The 15,546-nt window shown below is 34.6% G+C and overlaps 1 protein-coding gene across 1 annotated transcript in view; it reads right to left on the bottom strand.

Annotated features, from left to right (window-relative positions):
* LOC127973135 (gamma-aminobutyric acid type B receptor subunit 1-like) overlaps positions 1 to 15,546 on the bottom strand; it is a 48,652-nt gene that overhangs the window by 14,631 nt on the left and 18,475 nt on the right. The window contains exons 8-15 of the mRNA XM_052577217.1: positions 14,693 to 14,827; positions 12,353 to 12,523; positions 9,852 to 9,953; positions 8,568 to 8,633; positions 8,200 to 8,391; positions 7,865 to 8,110; positions 7,465 to 7,528; positions 5,536 to 5,613 (exon numbers count right to left, since the gene is read on the bottom strand). Coding sequence (XP_052433177.1) covers positions 5,536 to 5,613; positions 7,465 to 7,528; positions 7,865 to 8,110; positions 8,200 to 8,391; positions 8,568 to 8,633; positions 9,852 to 9,953; positions 12,353 to 12,523; positions 14,693 to 14,827 — 1,054 coding nt within the window. The remainder of the gene's footprint in view (positions 1 to 5,535; positions 5,614 to 7,464; positions 7,529 to 7,864; positions 8,111 to 8,199; positions 8,392 to 8,567; positions 8,634 to 9,851; positions 9,954 to 12,352; positions 12,524 to 14,692; positions 14,828 to 15,546) is intronic.

Below are 15,546 nucleotides of genomic sequence, written 5' to 3'. Positions count from 1 at the left end.
AAACAAATACATTAAAAATGTATAAACAAGCATACAAAGGACAAGGAATGTGTAAATATTGGTTGCTATATTTCTGTGCTGGTGTGAGATCAGGGAGGCATTTGCCGGTTTAATTTTTAATTTTTATTTTTCGGAACTCTTGCAACAAAAAAATGTTACAAAATAAGAACTAATGTATATACCTGAGGGGATTTTTGATGATGGCATCTGGTATGAACACATTGTAGATGGCTTGTAAAATAAGATATTTGGTGTACATGACAGGAGATCAGAGTGGGAGAGAGCAGGAAGACTAATGTCAATAAATGTGCATAAATATACTCACAAGACCTCTCCTTGCAGAGAAACATCAATATAAAATCAATAGATTCAAATGTTAATGTGGTTATTTTTAATTAAGTTATCTGAAAACAGTGTGATGGGCATTTTTGCTGTTGCATGGCATAATGTAAGTCATAAAAGAGAAGTTAGTTGAGAGAAATATAATTGTTATTTTTAATTGATAAGTTAGTAGTAAGTTAGTTGTTTAAATAAATCTTCATGATGTGAATTAAACTATCAGCCTTCATCCCTCATTCAAATGAACATCAGTAAAAACTACATATGATCAAGGTCAACGTAAAAATTTCACAGATCATCTATGAATCAATCTAAAAGAAGTAAAAAGAGACAACACCACTGTAAACTCATAGTAAAAGCATTATGTTCTCACTCCACACAGAAATGTTATGTCTTACTGAAACTGTCACTGAAATTACAAATTTACGCCTCTCGCTGTTCAATCTGTCACTATAATTATAACCAAAAACAGGATTCCTGTGGGAACAATAATTACAGCGATGATGGCTGTCCTGTGCATATAAAGCTATTTGAAAAAGACAAACAAATGACAGCGACGGGCAGAAACCTAACACTGAACGACAGTTTAAATGAGAGTATATCTCTGACAGAAGCAACCGTGTCATTACCGGGGACAGAATGTGTCCGTAAAAGACAGCTTGCCCTCGGCTTCGTCAAAAGTGACACAAGGTTTCTTGATACTTTTCTGAATGTCAGAACACTGATGGGTCAGGAGTGACACATGACATTGGCTACTGCAATGTGACAGCAATGCTGTGAGAGATAAATGTGTGTGTGTGTGTGTGTGTTAGAAAGCTCTGACCTGTCAGTCGATGCATTCTCACAGTAAACCTTCCATCGTCCTTGATCTAAGAATCAGGACAGGGTGTTGCTATGGAGACCTGGCTTAACAACAGTTTCCACAGCAATTTGGAAGAGAAAGTCATGCTAAACTGGTTGTCAGGAGCTCCGAAGAGATTGCTGAAAAGCAAGGGCACTGCCATATGGTTCAAAAAGACAGAAGAAACCATGTTGTGTGTTTTTAAAGGGCACGTTTTTATTTTAATAAATATTAGAAACCGCACAAATGCTTGAGAATCTCAGCCGCCGAATCCCGGAGGAGGTTCTGCGCTATTCGGACAGAACATCTGCTGCTTCTGCTATTATCAAGGACAAAAAACGGCAAGCAATGTCACCAGCTCAATGCTCCACTTTTCTCCATGGTGGAGGAAAGAGGAAGACGTGACTAAATAGGTCATAACTGTGAATTCAGTTTTTCTGAAAATAGCCGTGATTGGCTAAAAAGGATGCGCATTTGCAAATGAGGGAAGAAAATTATTAAGTCGAATTACGTTAAATGGCTTTTTGGAGGTTTCTGGATCTATGCCTTTTTGCAGTGCCTTTTGGTGACAGGAAGTTACTGCAGAGAAAGTGCAGGAGTGGGATGCTATTTTTAATCAGGGGTCAGGTGTTATTAAATGAAGAAAGCATTTGTTTTAAATAGACACAATTTTGTATAAGCCTTGCTGGCATTATTAGCCTTGTGTGAAAGCAATTTTTTATGTATACAATTATATTTTACTGTATACATATATTTGTATATAGAATTAAATGTATATTTATACACACATACACCTTAATGTGCTCACCAAGGCTGCACTGATTACTGTATGTCAAAAACATAGCACGAACAGTCATATTGGGAAATTCTGTTACAATTTAAAATAACTGTTTTCTATTTTAATATATATATATTAAAATGTCATTTATTTCTGTGATGCAAAGCTGACTTTTCAGCATCATTACTCCAGCTGTCCTGTAGGGCTGGAAGATATGACTTCAAATCAAATCTTGATTAACTGAACTTTTTACCTCGCTTACGATTATTTTATTGTACTTTTTTTTACTTTTTACTTAATTTTTTCCCTCTGACAAAGGTTTGTACTGCTAAAATGCTATAACTATTAAAGGTGGGCAAATTATTTATTTTTTCTAATGAAAGAGTGCATTTCTTATCTTTGTGATCTTAAAATAATTGAAGTAAATGCAAACTGTTTATGGTTGTTAAATATTTCAAACAACTGAAATCAAAGCACACATTTCTTAAAATGGAATTGACTTAGGAAAAAGTCACATTTCAGTTTTAATATAAAAAATATATTTTCACTTTAAAATATTTGTAAAATGCATATTGTTGCTCAGTTGACTCAGGTTTTTGAGTTGTCCTATATATGTTGCTTTCATGCTGCTGACTGGACAGAGTAACATTAATACACATGAGGTAGTATGTTTTTAAGAGGAAAGTTCATTCGGGCTGCTGCCGCAGGTTGTTTTTCAGTCCGTTTTTTAATTAAACCAATCGCTCACCCACCAACCCCTGAGCATGATTATGTCGGAAGAAGGGGACACACAATGGAGGGGAACACTGTGGGAAAAAAATTAGATTGGGCTAGTTATGGTCTTGTTTTGAATAGCAATCGAGCTTGTTTTGTTTTGAGGACCTGGCAACCCTGGGGAAAGTATTAGCAAGTTTAACAAAAATAATAATAATAAATAACCGACATGAGAAAATTACATTGGTTAATTACTTTTCAATTAATTGTCCAGACATAGTCTTCAATGTCACATTATCCTTCAGAAATCATTGTAATGTGTTGATTTGCTACTCAATAAACATTTTGTGTGATTACCAATACTGAAAATGTGGTGTGTAATTTTTTTGTGTGTGTAGACCGTGGTCCTAGGAGGATATTAGCATCTAGATGTCTCAAAAATAATAGACATTGGAGCCACAAAACTTCTATTCCATGGAAAAAGAATGAACTCTATAAATAACTTTATATGTAGCTAAAGTATCCAAATACTATCTGACTTTAGAGAACTCAACCTTCTGTGCTAATAATAATAAAACCTGCAGAAACTTTTAAATCTGAAAGCATTTCAAACACTTTGGAAACACTGTAATCACCCTGTCAAATACAGTAAATTGCAGTGTTCAGTCACTAAGCTGACACCGACATCTATAATAATCTTTCACTTTTTCCAAAATTTCGGCCTGCTGCATTGATCTTCACCTTGTAGCCATTCAGAAAACAAGTTCTAGTGAAGTGTGAGGTCATTACTCGTGTAATGTAGGGCAGCGCTGCTTTGTTACAGTCACGCTGGTGGAATCCACTCAATGGGATCACAGCATGAATGATTGATGAGAGCCTAAATCAAGAACGAGTCACAGAAGAGGACTGGGCAAATCCAGCAAATAATCGCCTCTGTATCTCTTGGGTGAGAAAATACAGGATTTTGGTGGTGGCAATTCTATTCTCATCTCTTGGCAGAAAACCAATTTTGGGGAAATAGGGAAGGCTTTTGTTTATGATTCGCTAGAATAGTATACTGGCATCCATGTAGAAAAAGAAGCAAGCTGAGCGACAACTATGCATATTTTATCAAAGCTATTCTAAGGGTGACATAGCACCTGACAGGACGCTTTAAAAGTAAAGTGTTTATTTTACTTTTGTTCACGCTGCATTTTTAGGACTGGCTGCCCAAAAAGGCCAATGGAAAACTGAAAATGATTTCACGAGGTGCATAACACAATATAAGTGTCAGAGGCATTTCTGTACTATTTACACATTCATGCATACGTGAGTGTGAAACCGCACACCCGTTTGCTCATTCAGTACACTCTAAATGCAGTCAAAGTGAGCATAAATAAGTGAATTCATTCACAGACACTGCACTTTGTGTGACAGTCACCCTGCATCCTGAAAGAGGAAAAAAAGTACTTCATCGAATTTGATCATTCAGACTGAAACATATTTCTAAAAATATTATAATCATGTTTCAGACAGTATTTAGATAATGGTTTGCATTGGGTTGCACATTTTTTCCTCCACAGCTATTCTGCGCTGTGACATTAAGGGAAAAAAAGTCAATTTTCAAAGTCAATTCCTCTAGACTGGTAAATATAAGTAAATTTTTTTTATATTTTGAATACATTTTTATTTTTATTTCATTTAAATTTTAGGGTTTTAGTAATTTTGTTGCGTGTTTTTCAGTAGTTACTGTTTTATTAGTATGTCTATAGTTTTTTTTATAAAATTTAGTTTAGTTTTTAGTTAAGTACGTCAAATTAAACAAAAAGAAAATTTAAAAAAGAAAATGTTGATTTGGCAACTAGCTGAAATAAAATTATTTAAGTTAACATTTACAAAAATTTACATAAATACATTTACACTGTTACAAAAAAAAGTCAAATAAATGTTGTTTTGAAATTTCTATTCTTCAAAGAATCTTCTAAAATGTCTTGAGACTTCATTCAAAAACCTGAAAAATCATACCATAATCATAAAAAATAATCATACAAACAGTTTGGTTATTGTTTACATAATATGTGTGTGTACTTTGTATATTTATGTATATATATTTATGCACACACACACACACACACACATATTATAATGTATATATATATATATATATATATATATATATATATATATATATATATATATATATATATATATATATATATATATAAGAAAATGTTTACGTTTTTATATCAAATATATAAACATTATTTTTTGGTCAGAATAGTTATTTTGAATCACTGTCGATGGAAAGAGATGCTTTTTAGAGCAAACCAGCAGCGCCAAACTGAACTGTGCTAACTAGCCTTGACCCTTTGTTCAAGACCACAAACAACTCAATGTATTACAGTCAAAGATGTCAAAAAATTGGATTTTTTGAAGCCTGTCTGAACAAAACCTTGGTTTACCTTTGCACAAGAAGATTAAATTACTTTTTCAATTTCACACTCTTTCCTACACGTTGTACTTTCCCATTTATCAGCGAGCATCATCACACATTTTCATTTGATCCGCTCTGCACCTTACATCTCTTTCATCAATACTAGTTTGTCAATCAAGAAAAGTGACAGAGCTGCACAAAGGTCAGAGTGAGCGGTGAACGGCACCGCGGGTCCACTTCTCCGCTCCCCTGAGCCTGTATGGTCTCCTCTAGCAGAAGGGACGGCTAATTGTTAGCGATGTATTAAAGAGCGCGACAGGGCTTTGTTGAGCTAACAGAAATCAATACTGGTAAGCCTAAATCTCGTCGGGCCAAGCGCTCCTGTGAAAGGTGATGGAAGTGGAATGGACAGAGCTGTCCCGAGTACAGAAAAAGCCTGGTTTTTCTTACCAATCCATTTGTCGTTTCCATACCAGGACAGGTTGCCTTTTGTGCTGTCATAGTATCCAATCTTCTTGTAGCTCCCACCTGAGGGAAAAAATGCAAGAAGTTAAATGAAAGACGAGAAAAGCCTGAAAGAAAAGTGTACAGTATATGAAACCATCTTCTTCAGCCTTGACCCGAAACAAAGAGACCCGTGAACTCATTTTGTACTATAGACAAAGTAATGAACTACATAATGTTTTTAAAGGCTTGTATTAAAAGTTTTCTTGCGTAAATATAGCCTGTTATTACAAGTGTGTCAAGTAAAGGTCACATTAAGAAAACTTGCTTGCACTAAGCACTGCAATAAAAGCTTCAAAAGAGGCCTGACTCGACAAATCTGGAAAAGTAGTCGTCTTAGAGCTGCATCAGTGGGTCGGGGAAAAACAAAACAAGCCCAACTGCATTGATCAAAGCTAATCTGAAAGGGAACATATTGTAGAAAAACTTTGCTCTTTGGAAATCAAAGACTTTGAAGTACTATGCAGGAAAACTTTCACGACACAAAACTTTCTCACCGGTCCAGAGCATTCATCGAAACTAAACAGGAAATTTGGGTCATTCAGAAATCTTTAACACTAAAATACGACCGCAGACACAGTGAAGTAATGAGGAGGAAGTAGGATAAATGGGCTTTTCTTTAACTACATTCAGTTTAGGCCCAATGGACTAAATAGAAAGTTTATTTTAGATATTTTTTTTTTATTATAAAGTAACTTTTCGCACTTAACTAGTTTAATTTGTCTATTAACAAAGTCCAACAGTCCAGGAACTGATACATCATAGGATAATTTAGTCAGTTTGTCCCCCCATCACAGAGTAATTTCTACCACAAATCAAATTATGCATGCAATAACACACTTGGACTTTTATTTTATGATTCATATTATATATATTTACAGTGCTGGGTAGATCAGTTTCAAATTGTTGTCAGTTACTGATTCCAAATTATATGACAAAAGTTGTAGTAAGTAATGTTATCCATTACACTATAGGTCATGTAATCGGATTACTTTAGGATTCCTTTTGACCTACAGGTAACTCGTTTATCACATTGATTTTAATAGGAAGATATTGTACAATGTTGCTTTAAAAATACAGAGAAAGCAAATACATTACTACGTTTTTTTTTCTACATGTCACGTGACCTTTAACCAACTTCAGAAAACGGAATATGTAAATGTTCATAAATCCAGTGCTGCGTGTAATTATAGCCACCTGACTGGCCTTTGTGTGAATGTGCACAAAACTAGAAGACTTCTGAATAAGTGGTAATCTATTTTAGAAAGGAAAATTTTAAAGATTAAAATTATCAATTAAGAAAAATCAATACATTCTGAAACATTTATTGCTATTGTGTGAATAATATGTAATCATATAATCAATAAAAAGCAACTATAGTCCAACTAAGAGTATTTAAAAATGTAATATAATCTAATTGTAAGTCCTTTATTTTTGGAATCTGATTACGTAATCCAGATTACATATAATCAGTTATTACCCAGCATTGTATATGCATATGTAATATATTCATATATACTATACATATTCAAGTATGCACATTCAATACAATTTGGTGCACTTTTTTTTACAAAGGTGGAGGATTTTTTTCTATCCAGCTAAGCAAACATCACAACTAAAAAACATTTAAATAGTAATTTACAACAGAAGAACTGTGTGGTAGAAATTATGTCACAGTTATTACAATCATAATCTTCAAAAAAACATCTTTTATATAATACTGTATATTAAAAAAAGTGTTTACTGGTTATTCAATCATAAGTGAACAATTATACAACACCACAATAATGTAGAATGTGACCCTTTTGAATGCAGTTAAGTGCATTATTATGTTATCATCATTATCAGTTTTAGGGATTTCAGGTTTTTTTGTACCTTGCAGTTGCTCAATGAGAGTCCAGGCCATACGTGAACCTTGAGCATCAAACACGACATGACCCTACGAAACACAAATGCATAAATATAAAAAGTTGAATACGTTACGTCAATACAAAAGCAGCATTTATGAAATCCATTTGTGACTCACCATGAAAACAAAGGAATAAAAGGCAATAATCTGTGGAAAATAAAGGCTGAATCATCCTATAACGAGTTTGAATTTAGATTCATTATTATAATAAAAATGTTATAATTTGAGACTGATGAGTGTCTCTACAAGCTGAAGATTTAAAAGGCTTTCTGACAGGTCTGGGAAATGATCGTCTGGAGTATTTTATCTCATTGCTTTCTAACAGCTATTTCTCCTGTTTTTCAGAAAAGTTATTCATCAACTTACAGACACTCCCTCAAACGAGCTTGTGTTGAGGGCTCGGTAAATCTCAGCAGTGATTTCCTTGTTGTTGTAGTTGAAGTCCTCCAGTGCCCAACCTTTGGCCCTCAGAGGAGCCACTGTTCTATTGAGGGCCAGTGCAAGAGCCCACATAGCATCATACGCCAGCGGAGCTTCCTGAAATCCACCCGTTTCTTCTGGATTCTTCCCCCCGAGACGTGACATCAGCTGGGCCAGGAACTCTTGGGAGGTCTGTGGAGGGATTTTTATGGACAGTTTTAACATAAGCATGATCTAATGTAAAAACGTCTTTGTCTGAATTAGTCCTAAGATCCTCTCACCAGGTTGGAGGCACCGCGGACAGTCTCCGGGTTTAGCATGACGATTTCAGTAGTGACGTGCCCTTCCACGGCTTCCGTCATGTTCTCCACTGTGCAATTGATGGCTGGATCTTTGATCTTAAACCAGTTGTCTGCGTACCAACCGATGAGGAACCACACGTACTTCTTTCCATAGAGTTTCTCTTTGAAGACCTGCCAAAGATGACACCGTGTTTTGAAAGTTTGTGCTTAAGCAATAATCTTATTCAATATTTTAATCTCATTCAAGCCACAGTGAGTTAACCCAAAATGAGTAGAAACATCGAACTGAAATAAATACATTTACAGTTCAGATGTACTTGTGAAAAATAACTGTTTTTGTCACTTGCCTCGCAAAACACCTTTCTGGCTTCGGTCTCGTAAAATAGGCCGACTATGATTCTAGCATCTTGACGCTGGAAACGTAATAGAGAGAAAAAAATAAAAGACACAGAAACATCACACAATGTGTCACTAGCCTGATTTACATCCACATATGTGACCCTGGACCACAAAACCAGTCATAAGGGTCAATTTTTCAAAATTGAGATTTATACATCATCTGAAAGCAGAATAAATAAGCTTTCATTGATGTATGGTTTGTTAGGATAGGACAATATTTGAAAATCTGAAATCTGAGGGTGCAAAACATCAAAATATTGAGAAAATCGCCTTTAAGGTTGTCCAAATGAAGTTCTTAGCAATGCATATTAATAATCAAAATCATGTTTTTTGGCTATTGCTACAAATATACCCCAGCGACTTAAGACTGGTTTTGTGGTCCAGGGTCATATTATTTATGCAAACTTGGGATCATGCACAAAAACACTGGATGGAAACAGCATAAGAAATATTTGAGAATCAGCTATTTTTTTCTTCATCATTTTCCCTGGAAGTGATCATTTTGTTATCTAAATAAATTGATATATTGCATTATACTATATGATCAGCTGCAGTTAAAGCTGCTATGTTGTTTGGTAACCACAAACAGCCTACTAATAATGAACTACATTAGGATTATGTTTTATTTTGATAACTATTTATTATAAAAATGACTCTCTATTGAACATTTCTACATAAAAGCAATAAGCCACTTGAGTATGTGTGTTACGCTGATTTAGTCATGTGTAAGAATACTTCTTGTGACTTCCTGCTTTAATTTACTCTGTACGTGACATGCATTAAATACGAAGTGTCATTTCTGAACCATTAGCATTACCAAACAGAATAATAAGCTTTCCTAAAAATGTTCAAGAGAAATCATACAGGATTCCTTATAGTTCTCTCTGAAAATTAATGTGAAAGGAGAAAATATTTTAGCAATGAAATTAATCACATGACCTTTAAAAACACTGAAGATTCTATATTTGGCTGAATTATATAAGGCTAGGCATATGCCAAAATATTTTAAGCCCAGCATTTAAAAAGATGAGGTCTCATGAGATCTTCATGCAATATTATTTTACAATAAAAAATGCTTTCTAATTATTCAAGTCACTTGATCTGACAGAGGGGACTGATTCTTCAGAGTGTTGATTTTTTTCACATAAGATTTTCATGCGCTCTGCATGCTAGCTCCCCGACACGGGCTGAGGAGAGGAAGTGAGCAGCTGGTGAATTTTTCATCAAAGCACCTTCAGGTTTTTGACAGCCACTGCGGGATCCGTGAGGAAGCTCTGTCTAACGCTTATCTCGATGCCGGCCTCCTTCACACGCTCCTCCAGATCATCCAAAGTCTGAAGAGAGAAAGAGAGAGAGCGGTGAGACAGCAGGACTGATGTTTGTGGAGAGCAGAGGACAGGCAGAAAGAGCACACATGAAAAGATCAAGGAGCGAGTGAAAGAGAAGAACAAAAGGAGGCCTTGAGATGAATGGTCAAAGTGCACACCAAAGTAAAAAATGACAAAGTAAAGGAAATAGAGTAAAGAAAACAGTCCAGAAAGAAAGGTGGATGGAAAAAAGAAGGAGATGTAAGTGAATTCCCGAAAACAAAATTATTATAAAAAAAATATTTTGGCTTTTAATTCGATATGAATAATAAAAAAATACTTATAATTCATTTAATAATAATTATATCCTCAAGCATAATTAAAAAAAGATCAGGGTTAATATTATTATAAACTAAAATGAAAACTAACATCAAACACATAAATAAATAAAAAATCATTACATTAAATAAAATTGACTTATTTTATTTCAGTTAGTTTCCAAAAGCAACATTCCTAAAACAAAAATTCATAGGAAAGCTGTACAGACATATTTAAATAATAAGAATATTAATGCCAAAAACACACAACAAATTACAAAAAATTTGAACTAAAACAACTATAATAGTGTATCAATAACTCTAATATAACTTGTATACATGAAATAATAAAAACATAATAAACTTATAATTAAAATGTATTAAATGGTTAAAATAAAAAATAATATATGAAAGAATTAAAATACATATACTCGTGATTCTTTCAATTTATACCTATCAACAAAAATTAAAATATTTAACTATAATATAAAAATAGCACGAGTGTATATCATTTCATTACATGATTGATATATTCACTCAGGAGTGCTATATATGATGCCCATGTAGAGCTTTGCAAATCACTCTATTTAGGCAACGGGGCAGAGTATTCTTGAAAAGGTGCCAACGAGACACCAGACATCAATGAATGGCGGTATATGGAGAAAGAAAGAGGATGTGAACAGGTGAGAAGGACTGGGATGAAAGTAAATGAGAAAAAGAGATGAGCTGGTGAAGAGATGGAGGGGGATCATTAGCCTAGCGGAATTACACTAGCTCAATATTGAATCAATGCACGAGAGATTTATGACTTGGTCAATATTCCTAGCAGCCAACATGAAGAAAAATGACTTTAAGAGTCCTTCATCACTTAAGGAGAGAAAATTCATCCACAGACTTTGCCATTCACTCTGAGGCATTAAGCTTAGAGTAAAAGGGCAGCTAAGCTAACTAACAGGAAACCACTTTTCTGGAAAATTACTTCCTTTTTTAAAGGGGTCATACATTTTTTTTTTTTTTCATTTAATTTCCCCCTGAGGTCTACTTATAGCGCTCATTAAAGTTTTTTGCAAAACACAGACATTTTTTATGACCATTTTCCATTTCCAATCTCTTCGTGACCTTTCAGACTTTTATGCAGTTTTTTGTTGCTGTGAGTTTAAGACTTTTTTGCATATGAAATGCATTACAATACTGTGATGCAGCCTCTTTGCAAAGCATGTATGTGCTATAAAAAACAGTTAAGATCTTTTCTTATGATATGCAGTTTTAGGTGCTCCACACTGCCATATGATTGGATGGATTTTCCTACATTTTCGACTCATAATTAGTTCTTCCGGTGGTCAATTAATATTTTGGTATTTAGAAATAACACTTGCCAACAATTGTTAACACTTACATTTTTTTGCAGTTTCTGTTTAAAGGGTTAGTTCACCCACAAATGAAAGTTCTGTCATTAATTACTCACCCTCATGTCACTCCAAACCTTTAAGACCTTTGTTCATCTTTTGAACACAAAGTAAGGTATTTTTGATGAAATCCAAGAGCTTTCTGACCCTGCATAGACAGTAATGCAACTGAAATATTCAGTGCCCAGAAAAGTAGTAAGGACATCGCTAAAATAGTCAAATGGAATGTGTGTCAAAGTCTGAAGGGATTGTTGAATGACTTTTTATTAAGTTTTCTTTGCGCACAAAAAATTAAATAAAATAACAGTTGAACCACTCATGACACATGGACTATTTTAACAATGTCCTTACTACCTTTCTGGGCCTCGAACATGGTAGTTGTGTTGTTGTGTATGCAGGGTCAAAATGCTCTTGGATTTAAACAAAAATATATTAATTTGTGTTCTGAAGATGAACGAAGATCTTACGGGTTTGGAACGACATGGGGGTGAGTAATTAATTAGAATTTACATTTTTGAGTGAATTATTCCTTTAAAGTTTCAAGATGCAATTCACACACTGAGCTGTATTTGTGGTTTAGCCAAGAGGACGGTCTCAACCAAAATCTTATTTGTCACCAGAAATCTTCAGAACCTGGTAGCAATTAGAAAAGCACAGCATGAATATACAGAGTAAGTGAGAATGTTTTGAATGTAGGCCTGACTGAGGTAAAGACTTCAGTGGTCTGCTGGATGGTGGCAATCTTGGTCCATCCCCACTTCTGGAAGAGCCGCACACGTGTGGGATTATGCAGAGTTGCTGACGGGTGCGTACGGAAGAAAGTGGGAAAGCGCTGGCGGTTGGATAAAGCTGGAGAACTGGAGCCGTATGAAAACTACAGAGAGACAGAGAGAGAGGGAGACAGCAGTTAAAAAGGTGGAAGGATAGAGAGAGCACACTGGAAAGATTTACTCAGCTATATGGTTGACCTTATTTGATAGCCCTGAAAAGAACGAAACTCAAAGCAGAAGCGTAGCAAAAATATGAGTCAGACTTCTGCACACACTGAAAGAAGGGTAAATGTCAACCCAGTGAAGTCAGAAACCTGAATAAATAAGCCAATCTGTTTCTACATACAATTTTGATTTGTCAGTACTTAGAAAGGTACAGCGTAGGAATGCTAACTGCTCTCTGCTTTGGAAATAAACCTTTGTATTTCAAGCAATGAAAAAGAATTAAATGAGTAGGTTACTTCACATCTTAAAATATTTTGGAAACACTTTATTTTAAGGTGTCCTTGTTACACGTTACATGTACTTACTATTATAATAACAATAAATTATGCATAATGATATGCAAGTAACCCTAAACCAACAACAAGAACACCTTATATAACCAATTTTTTAAATAACTGCACTTATAATTTAATACTTTACTTCTTAAAACGCCTCAGTTTTTTTTTTACTTTAAGGTACATTTTAAGGCATCATGTGGTGTTAATATTTAAATGCTTTAAAGAAGTACACTTCGTTTGATATGTTGGCATAACCTACTAAATTTAATTATAATTTTAACTGTGTTATGCTATTTTACATTTAAATTAATATATTTTAAACGTAATCAACTGCAACTTTATACCTTTAATGTAATATTACAAATGTGTTATTTTAATTTAGTCTATATGTAAATAAATGATATCAACTTTCAATAGAAATGACCGAAACGCTGCATTACATACTGTATAAAGGTCAAAAACTTTAATTTGACCATTTAGGAAAATTTTAACTAGAATATATTTGTATTTAACTGCAATTAACTTTAAAGTGATGGAAGACATTACATTTAGTTTGCACTAAAGTATACTTTTCAAATATATTATTTTCATAACAAGAACTCTTTTAAAGTATGGTTGATTTGCCTACACTGTCACGTATAAAAAGTTATTAATTTTTCATGAACATCTCTGTCATAATCTACTTGAGTACAAACCCATCTGTCAAAGTAACTAAAAAACTAAAGTCTTACAGGTTTTCATGGAGAGTTGATTTGATAAAAGTAAACTCACAATTCACTTTTAGCAACTTTTTCTAAATTACATGCAGCAAACTCAACTTGTCCACACAAGTTATCTCATTCAAAAAGAACAAAGTCAGTGTTGAGAACATTACTTCCCAAATTCCTGCAAATCTCGGTGGATGCCAGATAGAAAGAGAATAATTGGAAAACCTAATTATTTTGTCAAATTACTAAGAGTATCTTGTGATTTTCTTTTTTTACACTTTCTCATTCGGTTCTCTGACTTCCTTGAGAGCCACTTTTGACAGTTTTAATTTGTCAGCTTCTTCAAAAAAGTCAACAAACTACAGAAAGTCAGTAAGATCACAAGTCCAAATTCTTTTTGTTCCTTGACCCAAAAACAACACAGAACTGCTTGTTTTATGTAGCACTTTTGCATTGAAATCTCTAATCTAGTTGCAGATAAAGACATTGAAACCGTTTTATCATTTTACCATTTTGTTTAATCAGGAATGTATCAAGGCCTGTTTCTGTCACAGAATATATATGTATATAAATAGTATATGAATATGTAATTGTGACTTTTTTTTCTTGCAAATCTGAGTTTATATCTCATAATTCAGACATTGTCTCTCACATTTTTACATATTGATATTCTGTGTTTTGTTTCCATCACTTAATAAACAATGAAGAAGGTAATATAAACAAATTATACTTTTTATTTGACAACAGATTTTGTTGCTTTTACAGTTATGACCTTCTGACCAGTTTTTTCTCTCCAAATCTTAAATTTTTTATATCATTCCAATCATTTAAATATTTTCTCTTTAAAACGAGAAAAGATTCTGAATTGTGAGATAAAAAAGTCACAATTATCTTTTTTATGTTTTTTAATTCCATGGCAAAAACAAGCTTCAGGAGGAATGACAATAAACCAACTTCCCAATACGAAACTCTCTAACAGTTAAATCCAGGTGAAAGGAGAAAGCAATGATCAACAATGCAGATGTAAATAGTTCAGACTGAGATGCACACATAGCAAACACACCACTATAAGGTTCCACATGCGTGCCGCCTCGGCCACAAGCGTAGACACAGAGCTGCAGCCCGGCATCAAGACGATCTTTATGGGCTCTGTGTACAGCAAGTCGTACAGCAGTTTAGTGGCCTCTCCTGGATCACACTGAAGAGAAAAAGAACATCAAGACAGTCATAATTAGCCTACTACATTTGTAAAAGAGAACTGAAGCTCCCAGGATGTAAAAGCGTCACTTGAGCATGTCATAATCAATAAAGGATCAATGGAATCAGCAGAGAAACACAGTATCTCATGGCCTAAAAAACGTACTGCAGTGATGCTGTAACTCAAAGACCTCTCGTGCTGCAGTTCACTGTGACAAATACAACAGGAAGTGATTCACAAATGAGGGGGTGACTGCTCACATGCCACAGATGCAGTCGCACTGAAATGGTGCCCTTGGTAACGATCAGCAGGAACACCTAATTAGGCGAGACATGCATGCTTTTATTTTTGTTAAAGGTAGAACTAAATGACACAGTGCTGGTCTCAAAATCAATGACGGTCAGAAAGCAACCACTTTGGATCCGTCCAACCAGCAGTTACTAGGAATATCTAATAATAATTTTTTTTGTCAGACATCACTTGTCGTATCAATCCAGTACATTTCTCAAAGAGCCATGTTGTTTCCTTGCTCCAGTCTCTCTTGGCGTCTCCAGGGAGCTGAGGCGTTTTCATTCAGCGCACAGCCTCGGAGAAGCAGCCATCGAGAGGAACTGAAGAAGACACTTGACATGACAGAGGCATCTGTGTTCTTAAAGTCCCCGGGGCTGAAGGTTATGCAGGTCTCTGGACCAGAATACTGAACGCCGACTTAAAAAAGG

The sequence above is a fragment of the Carassius gibelio genome, chromosome B15 (genome assembly GCF_023724105.1).
Source record: "Carassius gibelio isolate Cgi1373 ecotype wild population from Czech Republic chromosome B15, carGib1.2-hapl.c, whole genome shotgun sequence".
Lineage (NCBI taxonomy): Eukaryota > Metazoa > Chordata > Actinopteri > Cypriniformes > Cyprinidae > Carassius > Carassius gibelio.
This window is presented reverse-complemented; position numbering and strand designations above follow the sequence as displayed.